General features: G+C 45.7%; 1 protein-coding gene across 1 annotated transcript; it reads left to right on the top strand.

Moving 5' to 3' along the window:
* Nucleotides 1-8088: 8088 nt before the first annotated feature.
* PSMB4 (proteasome 20S subunit beta 4) lies at nucleotides 8089-14320 on the top strand. Its single transcript, XM_050929930.1, has 7 exons — nucleotides 8089-8263; nucleotides 8743-8949; nucleotides 11091-11237; nucleotides 12263-12344; nucleotides 12550-12666; nucleotides 13497-13585; nucleotides 14169-14320. Exons 1-7 carry the CDS (start codon nucleotides 8118-8120, stop codon nucleotides 14179-14181), a joined length of 801 nt encoding a protein of 266 aa, XP_050785887.1. The 5' UTR covers nucleotides 8089-8117; the 3' UTR covers nucleotides 14182-14320.
* Nucleotides 14321-15198: the final 878 nt, after the last annotated feature.

Genomic DNA, 15198 nt, shown 5'->3' with positions numbered 1-15198 from the left:
TAGATCTCAAAGCGCTTTAGGTAGCACTTATACAAATGTTGAGTCATTTACCCTCACACTAAATTAGAAGAAGGAAACAAGTGCAGAGAGATAAAATGACTTGCCCCAAGTCTTGCAGTGAGTCCATGGATAGATTCCAGGTTTCCTGATTCCAACTTTTCTAATCTGACTTTTAAACCACATACCTACTTTGAAGACTGGTAAATAATGTGCCTTTGCCACTTAAAACACCAACTCTTTGTAAGCTGTCAGTCAAAAAATAATGTCAAGTAATAGTGCATAGTTCCTGTGTGATCTCTAAGATTCCTAATTATGCAAAAGGTGGGTCTGTATGAAAAGAGGATAAAGTCGAATATCATATAAATAGGGGTTAGTCATTTTGCTGGAGGTGCTGCTGCCATGATGTGCATGTTGGAAGAACCATATAGAATAGATCCGTTCCTAACGTAAAGGGTTAGGAACGGGGTAGGCACCCTATGGCACGTGTGCTGAAGGCAGCACGCGAGCTGATTTTCAGTGGCACTCACACTGCTCAGGTCCTGGCCACCAGTCCGGAGGGCTCTGCATTTTAATTTAATGTTAAATGAAGCTTCTTAAACATTTTAAAAACCTTATTTACTGAATGAAGACTCGGCACACTACTTCTGAAAGGTTGCCGACCCCTGGGTTAAGAGTAACTCTGTGGCATTCCTCAGGAGGAAAAATTACGCCTGACAATTCACAGTGATTGCAAAACTTCAGCCTAATGCAAACTGAACTGAACCCTGAGGGTAGGGCTAGGAGTGCCCTCAGTTCCCAGATAAGATGGGTGCTAAGGGTACTCAGCATCAGGCCTATGAGTACTTTGCCTTTCTCCCAAGGATTTCTAGGCATCTTGTGAATTCCTTCTAAGTGAGGTTTCTTGAGTGTTACTGAAAGGGGGAGTGAGGCTCAGAGAAGTGAAGTGACTTGCTTAATGCTCCCCATCCCCTCTTCTAACTAACCAAACTCCTTCTCTGCATTGGAGATAAAAGCAGGAGTTTTCTGCTTAACTTCTAGACCACATAATGGATGTGGCACAAAGCTTACAAATCATAAAATGAGATTGTTATATAATGGACTTCTTTTATCCTTTTCTCAGAGTGTGGGCACCGAGTCCACTATTGCATCAACAGATCCTGCTAGACAGTTTGATTAAAAAAAAACAAAACCCAACCTAAATTCCGTTTACTAAGGCTGGGTATGTCTACACTTAAAACACTAAAGTGGCACTGCTGCAGCCGTGCTTGTGTATCGCTTCAGTGTAGACCCTCAATACCCCCATCCCTGTAGTTAATCCACCTCCCGGAGAGGCGGTAGCTAAATCAACAGAAGAATTCTTCTGTCAACCTAGCGCTGTCTACACCAGGGGCTGTGTTCTACAAAAGCGTATAGCAATCAATTCACTCTGGAAACAGGCTCCTAAAGCATTGTGTTGCTTGGATCTTGGGCCCCAGAATTGGACATGGATGCAACAGGGAAGCAACTCCAAAGCGGACACATCTTACTGCCCCTCATTGTCAAAGTGGTTCCTCAAAGCCTCTCTGATGTTCATAGCAGCCCTCTGGGCTCCTCGGACAGCCCTAGCATCTGGCTGTGCAAACTGTGCAGCCAAGCGCTCTGCCTCAGTGCTCCACACGTGAGCAAAACATTGGAATGTGTGTGCCATCAATTGCCCCACCACAGTTAGGGAAACCTAGCTCTGCAAAGCCATCCACTATTTCATGCACATGTCCCAGAGTCACGGTCCTACGCAGCAAGATGCGATGTATTGCCCTGCACACTTGGAGTAATACAGCCCCAACAGTGGACTTTCCTACCCCAAATTGATTTGCAACTGACTGGTAGCAGTTTGAATTCACCAGCTTCTACGTGGCGATGGCAACACGTTTCTCTACCAGAAGGGCAGCTCTCAGTCTGGTGTCCTCGTGCCACAGGTCAGCACATAGATCCGTGAAAGTTGCTTTACGCATCCTAAAGTTCTGTACTCACTGGTCATCATCCCACACCTGCATGACAATCTGTTTGCATTTGGAAAGACTTTACAAAAACTAGACAAGCCATTTACAACACAAACTTTGCTTCTCTACAAAGAAAAAAAGACACTAAACTATCTCAACTTCTATATGCCACAAGGCACCACAACAGTAGTTCCCTTAAACAACCCAACAATATTGCTAATCTTTCCAGCTATACTCTTAGCCCTGGATGACAATGCAATCCACCAATCAGTGCTTGTTGTTTCCGTAGCCCAAAAGCAATGGCCTACCCGACCGTATGCAGCTGCTCTGTGAATGCACAAAGCACTGATAAATTGCTGCCATCCATATCACACTCGAGTCCCTGTGATTCATCCTCTGCTAACTTTGCAAGTAACTCTGCGAGTAACTGTGCTGCCATGCACAATGTCCTCACGACAGCTAACAGTGCATAGAAGAGAAGTGCAGGATCCATCCTCTCTCACTACAGATGCTGGCGTGCACTACAACAAACTGACAGCTGGAAAATGTCACAAAAGGAAGTCAGAGACCTTTGAAGGAGTGGGACACAAAGTGGTGCATGACGGCACATTTTGCACATCCCAGGATGCTCCATGCTCCGTTTCCACATTCCCACAACACCTAGTGACGGATGGTGTCACCAGGCGCTGTGGGATACATACCCACAGTCCATTGCTCTCGCTGTCGACAAAGGTGCCCCAAATGTGAACACGATCTGTCGACAGAGGGAGCAAATGTAGACACGCTTTGGCGACTTTGCTTTTGCCAATTTTCCATTGGCAACATTAGTTTCATTGAAAAAACTTGCAAGTGTAGACAAGACCCGAGAGAGAGAGAGAGAGATCTGGAAGCAGAAGGGTGAGTTTTTAATTGAATGCTTGGCTACAGTATCCCATATAATCTGCAGACAAAAGGTGGATAAACAAATGCAAATAGCTACTGAAGGTGTGTCAGATAAAAAGCATCTGTCACTTTAGGTGACTGGTGGGCCACACCTCCCCAAAAAGCACAGGTTCTGGCTCCAAAGGTTGTGTCTCTCACCAACACAAGTTGGTCCAATAAAAGATATTAGCTCACACACACTGTCTCTCTAATATCCTGGGACTAACACGGCTACAACTATGCTGCGTACAGGTTCATTCAGGCAGACAGCAGGTAATACTGTGTTGTTATCACCATGCACATCCTGTACAATTAAATTAACTCTTTGCTGCAGATTTTCTTTGTCAAGATTTTTTTTAAACGACGGTGTTTAAAAAAGATCAAAAGCAATATTAGAAATCCCACCTTGGGTGTGTGCGGTGGGGAGGGGGGAATCTATCATGGTAACAAAGTGATCAGTGCCTACAAAAGGGTTATTGCTCTATGGGAATACCAGTTAGGCCTGGGCAACACTAGCAAATTAAATCGGCTTACCTACAGCGCTCGGGGGTGTTAAAAATCCTCATCCCTGAGCAGCACAGTTAAGCTGACGTAAACCCCATTGTAGACAGCATTCCATTGACCCGCCTACCGTTCGTCAGAGAGGTGGATGTCAGAGACGTGGATTACCTCTGCCGACGAACAACTCCTCTAGGTGTGCAGGTATTGTCTACGCTGAAGTGCTACTGCCACTGTAGCAGTTCAAGAGTAGATAAGCGGCAAGCCCTTAGCGAAAGTACCTGTTTCAGTGACTTTCACTCCCCACGGGATTTTTGGACTTTCATCTGGACCTTTGTCATGGCTCCAAGACCGTTGGTGATAAACTGAGTCAATATTTTGCTGTTATCACCACGTGGTCTATGAACCTTTTGAAATATTTCCTTAATAATACAGTGGTCAATTTCTTTTATGTGCCCAAGTAAATGTGTGCAGGGATTTTTACATTGATTTGAATTGATGAAAAAAATTTACTGTTCCACTCATGTAAAATGTAGGGCCTTTAATATCATTGTAACATGGCAATATTGTACAGAAGTACCATATTTAAACCTATATCAGTTCACCCCAAAAAAATTGATCATCTCCAAAAGAGCTTTTATTTTGCTACTCAATCAATTACAAAAAAGAGTTTTACAAGTTTTTTTTTACTATTTGGGAAGAAAAATCATTATTGTAAATAATCCCTAGGTTTTGCAACTACCATCATGTGGCAAATACAGACCTCAGATCTACTGCTCCTGAAACTCAGCCCTCTGCCACTTGAGATAGAATAATCATATCAAGCTCTTATAATCAGTAGATCTCAAACTGCTTTCCAAACAAGTAGCAGTATCCTCATTTTGCATATGGAAAAACTGAGGCACAGGGAGGGGAAGTGCCGCTCCAGTTTGCCATAGGTCACCCAGCAGGCCAGTGACAGAGCCGGGTATTAGAACCCAGTCCCCTGAATCCCCGTCCACTGCTCTATCCACTATTCCTGGCATGCAGTATAGGAGTTATGACACACAGCTGAGCAGTTCTGATCCCTTCCAGGAGAGGGCACATTAGGTGACTCATTAAAATAAATTGACTAACAGATATGTCACTTTTCATCCCTCTGGGATTTCTCACAGATACTTTATTGTATTCTGCCAATTTACAGTAGAAATTCTGAAAGATTCTTAACTATGGAAGGTGCTAGGGGATTTCTACTGCCATCAACACAGTCTATATTTAAACTGTTACAGTGGTACAGCTGCAGCTCTTCCGTGTAGACACGACAGTGACAGGAGGGATTCTCCTGTGGATGCAGGTAATCCACCTCCCCGAGAGGCGGTCAAGCTAATGTTGTGTGCACCAGGGGTTAGGCTGGCATAGGTTTATCTCTCCACATCTCTGAGAGCTGTAGCTATGATCACAGCTGCTGCCTTTCCAAGGTGCTGTGGAGTGCTTGACCCTCCAGCTCTGCTCAGGCCCCACGCCGACTCTGTCCCTTCCCCAAGGCCCCAATCCTTCTCCACCTCTTCCCGCACCCACTCCTTCTCCCAAGTCCTTGCCCCCACCTCACCTCCTCCTGCCTCCGCCCACCCCTGCCCCACCTCTTTCTGCCCCATTCCGCCCCCTCCCCCAAGTGTGCATTGCTGTCGCTCCTTCCCCTTCCCCCCGAGCCTCCAGCACACCATGGAACAGCTGATCCCGGTGAGCAGGAAGTGCGAGGAGAGAGGGAGAAGCGCTGATCGGCAGGGACTGCCAGTAGGCGGTGGTGCTGGGGGGAAGAGGGGAGCTGATAGGAGGGTTGCTGGTGGGTGCTCAGCACCCACTTTTCTGCCATAGATGCTCCAGCCTTGGAGCACCCACAGAGTCTGCGCCTATGGCTATGATGTTGTAAGTTCCCAGAGTAGACCAGCCGTAAGTAATGCAATGGGTGCCTGAAATAGGTTTGTTCGGAATCCCCAATAATATAGGTTCTACCAAAGGAGAAGAAAGAGAATCACTTCTTTTCTAATGCACCCTGGCAGCACTGCCAGAGACAAAATGGACACACATTTCCATCCGACTCTCCTGAAGAGAAAAGGGCTCAGAAGGCCAAGGGATGGAAGGTGGGAGCATAAAGGGCTGGAAGATTAAAGGCTTTGGACGAATTTCACTCTGGGTTCGTGCTGCTCAGCCATACAAAATAATATTAGTAACCTTTGATAAACCTATTCCTGCGCTTACCAATAACACACAATGAAAGTCATTTAATGATAACTTTGAATCTTCCATCTGAGGATCTCACTTTACAAATATTAATTAATTTTGTTTCACAGCCCCCAGCCTGGAAGGTAGCTGAGAATTATCTACATGTTACAAATGAGGAAACCGAGACAAAGGGAGATCTATTGGCCTAGCACTGCATATCCTCAACCTGCATTGACCTGGTAACACTCAGGCCATGTCTACATTACCATTTATGTCAGCAAAACTTATGTTGCTCAGAGGTGTAAAAAAACACACCCCTGAGTGGCATAAATTTTGCCAGCATAAGTTGTAATGTGCACAGCACTATGTTGGTGGGAAACCTTCTCCTGCCGACATAGCTACCTCCGCTCGTGGAAGTGGTTTTATTATGCTGGCGGGAGAGCTCTCTCCTGTTGGCATAGAGCGCCTACATGAGCCATTTTCCTGTGGCAGTGCTGCATCGGGCCAGCTGTGCCACTGTAAGCTCTCTAAGTGTAGACAAGGCCTAAGACTAGTCGATAGGGATGTTGACCCAGGTATTTAGGCATCTTAAGGCTCTGAGGGGGCCTACAACTCCCATTCTTTAACCTTCAGCACTGATTCCTGCTAAAGTAAGTGGAAGTGGGATTGGACCCAGAGTGGTTATGTCTGTGGCAGAACCCAGATCTCAAGATGTCTAGGCTTGATTAGGGTGACCAGAGGGCAAGTGTGAAAAATCGGGACAGGGTGGGGGGTAATAGGAGCCTATATAAGAAAAAGACCCCAGAATTGGGACTGTCCCTATAAAATCGGGACATCTGGTCACCCTAGTCTTGATCCACAAATCTGGGCTTCCTCCTGACAGCTCATTTCTAGAACACCCATCACAATGGGTAGTTTGCCATGCATTTCTTTCCTCCACCATTGTGTTTGCTGTGGGAGCTCACCACGAACAGAAATGATGTGTAACTTGGCTCTAAAATGTCATTCAAAGAAACTGGCTCTTATTATCAGCCCGGGGAAATTATTTTCACTGAGTGATTCAGAGAGACATGTAGTTCATGAAACACAGTCTCCGAAATTGTTTTCTCACTGGGTAATCAGCAGCTCATTAGCTTTAATCATATCACTCTGCTTGTCACTTCCTTTTCTGTGTGTGTAGATGGCAGAACAAAGCATCACTGTGAGGAGTGAATGGGGCACAAGGGAAGGGGAATGTCATTCTACATTGCTAGTTTTTTGTAAATTGCACTGACTAACTCTTAATTGGATGCTGAGTAGTTTAAACAAGAGATCTCAAAAGGGGAGGCAGAAAGAGGCTGGGTTGGACTTGCATTGTCAAAAGTCAAGAGGAGGGGGTGGTGCAGTGTTCTGGGGCTCAGATTAATTAGGACTAAGGCCTTGAATGCATATGGGATTTCAGTCATCATGGCCATAGACCATTCAACAGTGTAACTTTCCCAGTGCAAATTTCTAGTATACATAAATGCAAAACCAATACAGGGGCCCCAGTGCAGCTTATTCATGCTAAAAAACTGGGTAAATTGCATCAGTGCAAATAGCAGCTATACCTGTCTACATTACATTTAGACTGATGTAACTGTAACAGTGGCTGTAACTGGGACAAACCCCAACATACAGGAGGGCTAAGTGTTGGGGAATTGCATTCATACCAAGGGTTGGATTTAGCTCTCAACTCATTTGTCTGGTCTAAATTTTTTAATAGCATTAGATTGACCAGGGTATTGCACTGAGGTGTTGTGACATGATGGATGGCATTGGGTTTTCACTCCATGGTGTTACACCAGCATGCATTGTCAATTTGCAGGAAACCTCATGATATTCTGACTGGTAGAGGCACGTCTTGCGAAGCGCCATGTTGGGATTCTGCTGGGAATATTTTGTTCTGCAACACACAAGAAGAGCAACCCTGAATGTGAGGTGAGTTGGCATCCTTAGGTCAGTCATAACTACAATGGCCAATTATCCAAATAACACAGTTACATTATTATTATATTTACGTATGGATCATATTCAAATACAGGGGATAGCTTTGGGCAGGGAAGCTCTGGTATCCTAACTACCCTCAAGCCCCAGGGCCAGTTCAGGGTAGTGAAACGTTCCTGCTGAAATGACGAGCAATGGACTAGTTAATAGCATTTTCCATGCAAAGCGCCATCAGTAGGGTTCAGAGTTAACGGACCATAGCGCTGAATGAGGGCAGGTCACAGCTCCAAGAGTCACTCTTTCTGGGCGGCTTTATTGCTACCAGGGCCTCGCTGAAGGTGGCTGCACGCACAGGCCCTCCCAGGAGGAGCTGGGAGCCACTCCCCACCCACGCCGCACCCAAGATGGCGCCCTATGGGACTCGCCTGTTTTCTGTGGGGGCCACGCTCAAGATGGCGGCGCCGGCCTACGGCGCGCGGGAGGGGACAGCGGCTGCTGCGCCTGCGCGTTGCACAGACTCCGTCCGCGTCAGTCCGCGCCAGAGTGACTAAGATGGACGCCGGGGGGATGCGGCTGCCGCTGCCGTTCTGGGCCGGGGGCCCGGCCCCGGGGGAGCTGTACAGCCTGCCCTGCCCCAGCGCGGCCGGGCCGGGCCTGGAGTCCCAGGCCGCGGGCGGGGGCCCCCTCACGCGGACCCAGTGAGTGACCGGGAGCCGCTTTCGGTTCGGGCCGCGGCCTCGTGGGGGCGGGGCTGGGGGACTTGGAGATTTCCCGGGGGGAGGGGGACAGCGGCTGGGCGAACCCCCAGGGTCACGTGGGTGGGGGGGGTGGCTGGGAACACGGAGGACGCAGGTGAATTGCTTCCTTGTGGGAAGGCGGGGACAGCGCTGGGGTCTTCTGGGAAAGGGGTGAGCAGGGTTGGCTCCCCTACGGTCCCTGGAGGCCGGTGCTTCCGCAGCCCGTATGGTACATGGCTGTGCTGCCCTGGCCTCTGGCCCATTGATCCCCATGGAATGAGCAGCCCCTGGCCCAACCCCCGCTGGGTTAATCTGGAGCAGAATTACAGTCTGTATCTGTGAGTCAGGCCCAGGAGAAGAGTAAGGGCCGCTGAATTACAGTAATGCTGCTGCTGGCTGTCCGGCTCAGGGAGCACTGATGGTTTTGCTGGTTTCCCCAGGAATCCTATGGTGACGGGCACCTCGGTGCTGGGAGTGAAGTTTGATGGCGGTGTGGTCATTGCTGCAGACATGCTGGGCTCCTACGGCTCTCTGGCCCGGTTTCGTAACATTTCCAGGATCATGAAAGTGAATGATAACACGGTGCTGGGTGCGTCTGGAGACTACGCTGATTTCCAGTACCTCAAGCAGGTCATTGACCAGATGATGTAAGTATTTCTCCTCTGCTGACCCATGGTAGCAGACCTTCCCTCTCTCTGTTAGAGGGAGCCCCATTTCCCAGGCAGGGCAACCCTTGTGCCTATGCTGTGGATACCTAGACGTTGCTCTGCTAGACTTTGCTGTAGTAAAGAACAGAATTATCAGACACATAGATGAACACGCTATGTTGGGGAATAATCAACATAGCTTTTGTAAAGGGAAATCATGTCTCTCCAATCTATAAGCATTCTTTCAGGGGGTCAACAAACGTGGACAAAGGTGATCCAGTGGATGCAGTGTACTTGGACTTTCAGAAAGCCTTTGACACACTCCCTCACCAAAGGCTCTTAAGCAAAGTAAGCAGTCATGAGAAAAGAGAGAAGGGTCTGTACTGGATCAGTAACAGGTTTGAAATATAGTAAAGGGTAGGAGTAAATGGTCAGTTTTCACAGTGGAGAAAGGTAAATAGCAGGGTGCACCAAGGATCTGTATTGGGACCAGTCTGTTTAACATATTCATAAATGATCAGGAAAAAGGGGCAAACAGTGACTTGACAAAATTTGCAGATGATACAAGGTTACTCAAGCTAATTAGATCCAAAGTTGACTGCGAAGAGTTACAAAGGGATCTCACAAAAATAGATGACAATGCAACAGAAAGGCAGCTAAAATTCAATATTGATAAATGCAAAGTAGTGCATATTGTAAAACATAATTCCAAGTATACATACAAAATGATGGGGATTAAATTAGCTGTTACCATCAAGAAAGAGATCTTGGAGTCATTGTGGATAGTTCTCTGAAAACATTTCCCCAGTGTGCAGCAGCAGTCAAGCTAACAATGTTGGGAACCATTAGGAATGGGATAGATAGTAAGACAGAAAATATCATACTGCCAGTATAAATCCCAGGTACGCCCACACCTTGAATACTGTGTGCAGTTCTGGTCGTCCCATTTCAAAAAAGATGTATGAGAATTGGAAAAAGTACAGGGAAGGGCAACAAAAATGATTAGGAGTATGGAACAGCTTCCATAGGAGGAGAGATTAAAAAGACTGGGGCTGTTCACCATGGGAAAGAGATGACCAAGGGGGAATATGGTAGAGGTCTATAAAATCATAAATAGTTTGAAGAAAATGAATAGGGGAGTGTTATTTAGCCCTTCACATAAAGCAAGAAGCAGGGGTCTTCTGATTAAATTAGGAGGCCGTAGGTTTAAAAACAAACAAAAGTACTTGGTTGCACAGTTAACTTGTGGATCTCGTCAGGGATTGTTGTGAAGACTAAAGTACAACTAGATTCAAAACAGAATCAGATACATTCCAGGAGGATGGGTCTATCGATGGCTGTTAACCAAGGTGGTCAGGGATGCAACCCCATGCTCTGGGTGTACCTAAAACTCTGACTGCCAGAAGCTGGCACGGTCAGTGGGGGATGGATCACTCGGTAACTGCCCTGTTCTGTTCATTCCCTCTGAAGCATCTGGCATGGGCCACGGTTGCAAGACAGGATACTGGGCTAGATGGAACATTTGTCTGATCCAATATGGCCATTCTTATGCTCTCTAGGGTTTGGCAGTCTAGCAGCTTTCATTAACACTAAATAAACAAATTATAACACAAATACACCAAACTAGTGTTTACAAAATGAATTAAACCAGATTTTAGCATCTCTGGAGTGGTCATTTTAAGTGGGAGCTCTTTGTCCATCTGTCACTGAGAGTGCAAACTTGTCTCCATCCTTTAAGGTCCCACCACTACCACTCCTGCTTATCTGACTTTGAGCATGCAGATTAGCCGGAGATTAACACAGGGGTATTGACTCTTGATCTGCAGTCTACTTCACCGCAAGAAGGAAATCACAATTTCTGCACTACAAATCTCTCCTCACAGGCCCAGTGTCTCTCCAACAAAGGGTCTATCAACAGGTCTCTCCAGTTACCCTTCATTTACTTTAGATCTGTGGCTGATGACCTGTAAGAATGCAGAGCAGATGTGGTTTTGCTTTAATGGCTTGTGAGGATTTAATATGTAGGGCATATTGTCTTATTGCTAGCCTGGCTGGCAGGGGTGGGGGTCGTGGTTAAATCTAAATAATGTTAGATGATAGACAACTTACAAGAACTTACCGAAAACTCTTCTCTATATTAGAATTGATGAAGAGTTGTTGGGAGATGGTCACAGTTACAGTCCAAAGGCCATTCACTCCTGGCTGACCCGAGCCATGTACAGCCGGAGATCCAAGATGAATCCACTCTGGAATACTGTTGTTATTGGAGGCTTTTACAATGGGGAGAGGTAAGTCCTGCACAAGCTATGTGGGATGTGTAGCATAACTTCTCTGCTACATTTCCATTTTAGGGACTCGAGCCACTCGCCACTCAATAGAAATAGGTGTTATTTATAGTCATTTATAGTCCCTGGTAGAATAAAGATCAGGGCTTGATTTAAGGAAGGACAAACAGTAAATTTGAAAGATCTAAAAATGTTTCTAAAGCACAGGAAAGGGCTTTCAATACGGTCTTATCAAACTTTTGTTATTTAACTAATCTGAGGTCTTGGGGCATCAATTTGCTGCCTCTTTCAGGTCAGACTATATCTTGTCTTGAATCATGGTGCATAGATATTTTTCCCTTCCATTGCATGTGCCAGATTTTCAGTACTGGGGCACATGACTGCCTGTCTGTATAATTTGCATATGCAGTTGTTGTAACTGAATGTGTAATTTTCGATGAGGCCTGCCTTTTGTATACATAGTTGCATGAGCCTGCCATTATGGCCCTTAGTGTCCCATAGATCAAATGCACTTCTCCCCCTTGCCCAATTTACAGCCGTCTCCTTGCTTCTCCTCAGGGATAGCCTGTCTAGGAGACAGAGCCCCCATTCCCCTCTGACTGAACCACTTCATAGGGGAGCAGACCCTCGCTCTTATCTAGCAGCACACATCCTGCTCGACTGCAGTCTGCTACAAATGAAAATACTAGAGGGTATTTTAAAAAGGAGTTCTTGAAGGCCAGAAAATACCCTGACCCCAACCAGTTCTTTCAGGTACAGGTAGTAGTCTGGAAGTTTGTTTGATGCCTGGCCTTGAAAGAACTATCTGTTAAAACAGGAGCCACTGAACATTCCTTCCTTTAGTGGCCTGTGTGCCCAGAGTATCAGCTGGACTTCCACCTTCTTTTTGGTTAGCCTGAAGGATGTTTGCTTTGTCAACTTATGCTGGAGTTGCGTTTGTAAGCTGGCTACAACACCAGGAGTTGTCCCAGATGCTGATGTTTCTTCTGTGCAACCAGGAATGAAAATCTCCATCATTCTGTGTTCAGTTTTCTAGGGTACGTTGACATGTTGGGTGTTGCCTATGAAGACCCTACACTCGCTACTGGCTATGGAGCTTATCTAGCTCAGGTAAGTGCTTGTAGGACATAGACTGGGAACTGTAGAGAGAAGCAGCATAGTTTAGTGGCAAGAGCAGGGAAGTGTGAGTCAGAGGCTTGAGTTCTTTGCTGTGACTAGTGCATGCCGCTCTGTTGCTTTAACTGCAACTTAAGCCTCGTGGAATTGAGTTATTGAAGTTGTTTTTATTTGTATTGATTTATTTATTTAAATGCAGCCATTAATGAGAGAAGTCTTGGAGAAGAAACCCATCCTGACGCAGGATGAGGCCCGGGACCTGATTGAGCGCTGCATGAAAATCCTGTATTACAGAGATGCCCGATCATTTAACAGAGTAAGTATCCTGCCTTGGTGTTCCCTAGTCATGCTGCAGGAACTGCAGTGCCTGTTGTGCTGGCTGAACTGACATGCAGAGTCCAGCCTCTGTTTGTGTGATTCATCTTCAGTCATGATACTCAGTTGTCTTATAGCAACTTCCTTCCCCTGACTTCAGAGTGGTTTAGAGCTGCTAAGCCTCACAGCACCTCTGTGAGATAGTGAACTGGGGAGTATATTTGGTTGAGATAGGACTTGCCCAGGATGTTACAGGTTGTTTGCAAAGCTGGGAAGAGAGCTCAGTCCTTGTTCCCTGCTCTAATCTTGGAAATCCAGCTTTTCAAGATTTGCAGTGGCTCCTTCATCCCTAGCAACAGCAAAACGCAGTTTGCCAACTACCAGACTGAACTGGCAAGGACACTATCTTAGTCTCAAGTTTTCATAAGGATCTTTAGGCAAAATGCACCAAATTAGCTGATAATGTTTCTCTCTACATTTGGGATGTGGGAATTGACATTGGCACTTATTAGAGTGAGTCGCTCTAGCCAGCTGACTTCAGATAAATGTCAGGGCTCAGACTAGTCCTTCAGTTAGCTGTGTATGACCCCTTCTTTTGTTGGGCAAAAGGTAAAGTACTAGATGAAGATAATTGAATGCGAAGCTAACTGAGTCGTTATGTTAAAGGAAATTAAGTTAACCCTAACCACATTTTTTTCAGTGAAAATTGAACTTCAGATATTATTTGGTCACAAACTATTATTTACCCCATGTCAAAGCATTCGCAATCTCAGATTTCATTTGCATGAGTCGGGCTTTACTGGAAATTCTAATTGTTGATCTTCTCCTTAGTACGAACTTGCCATAGTGACCGAGAAAGGAGTTGAAGTGGAAGGACCTCTGTCCGTAGAAACCAACTGGGACATAGCGCATCTTATCCGGTAACTTGCCAAAAGTCATACATTTCACTAAACACTCAAACTGACAAAACGCCTTGTAACTTAAGGCCATCTTCTGCCCTCGAGTTTCTAAGTGCCCTAGGAGCTGAGCTTCCCTCTGGCCCTCATGGGGTTGGGGTTTGCAGATAACTTAAAAAAAGCCAAAAACATTTAGCTGTGTTGCTCTGCTGTTGGAATAATATTCCTACTTGGTTCAATAGCTTGGAGGAACTTGGGGGCATGAATGTATAGTTCTGGCTAGGAGGGGGGAAGCATTTCTTGTCTCTTCTGCACCAAGGGAGAGCTGCTGCGTTTGGCTAAATCTTGGACTGGTTGCTTTGTTTCTATGGCCAGGGTTTGAAACATTACTAGACAAAGGTCCCTAGGGAAGAGAGGCTGCTGACTTACCTGTTCACCAGTTTTCTGCATGTCTTGGGCAACTGCTGTTTATCAAGCACTGTGTATAACACCTAAAATACCCAAATCTGTTTTTCCGATTTCTTGATGTTGACTCTGGTTTATGTATTCTGCTTGTGTAACTGACTTGTCTTCAAACAACTTGACCTTTTTAATAATCTCTCTACAGGGGCTTTGAATGAAATCTGAAGAATTGCTTGAGCCTGGCGTGTCCATATCACCTTTCATATGCACAGTGTAAATCAGTTATACCTACCAGAGCATAGAGCTGAGTGACCCTGAGTTAAAGTTTTGTAAATGAAATAAATATGTTGAAACAAGTTTGCATGTTTATGGTGTTAAGCTTGAAAATGTACTCTGCATGGGACATCTAAAACTGGTCGTGTACCAAAAGTCTCATTTTTTAGCTTTACTGAACAAGTAACTAAAATCAGAAACAAAGGGTCAGAGCATTTCAGGGTCACAAGGAGTCAGATGTTCCCCTGTTCAGAAATTAATTACTTTTAATGGTTGGTGGTAAGTGCAGATCTATATGAGCCTCTTCTAGAAGAGGCCAGGATTTAATGGAGCATCCATTTTTTGCTGGCAAGCTTACCTTTCACAGTTGTCAGGGGCCTCGCCATGACTTCACCTTCATTGATAGAAGGCTGTACCTGTTCCGTCCTATAAGCATAACACATGTATTATAAGACATTCTCTTAGTCGTAGCTGCAGCATGGGTGCTATATAGATCCTCTAATGCAGAAACAGATGAGGGATGGACAACAGCGGGGTGTCCGACTCTACACCTCCCTTGCTGGCCTTTAAGTCTAACAGTTGGACATCTTGTCTCACACTGGTCCTGCTTCTGTCAGTAAATACCACGCACTACTGCCTCTATGCTTAGAAAATGCTTTTATCTCGTGATCTCGCTGTATGTACAGATTGACTTAAAATAGACCATGGAATGTACCCAGCTCACAGGAGACTGTTCAGGGATGTTACCTAAAACATCTTAAGTTGTGGGCATGTTTACCATACTCACGGCAGCGAATACTGTAAGCAGGCAACTATATTTTGCATCCATTTAAGTTCCTTGTAGAGGGCATTGCACTAATCCAAGAACAGAAGTCTCCTTCCAAGCCATCACAACATTTGGAATATCCAGAGCAGTGGAAGACTGGAGTTGCAAACTTGAATTGAGGTAGGCAGACCTGCTG

The sequence above is a fragment of the Gopherus flavomarginatus genome, chromosome 20 (assembly GCF_025201925.1).
Source record: "Gopherus flavomarginatus isolate rGopFla2 chromosome 20, rGopFla2.mat.asm, whole genome shotgun sequence".
Lineage (NCBI taxonomy): Eukaryota > Metazoa > Chordata > Testudines > Testudinidae > Gopherus > Gopherus flavomarginatus.
The sequence above is the reverse complement of the archived record's forward strand: the minus strand, read 5'-3'. Positions and strand labels throughout refer to the sequence as shown.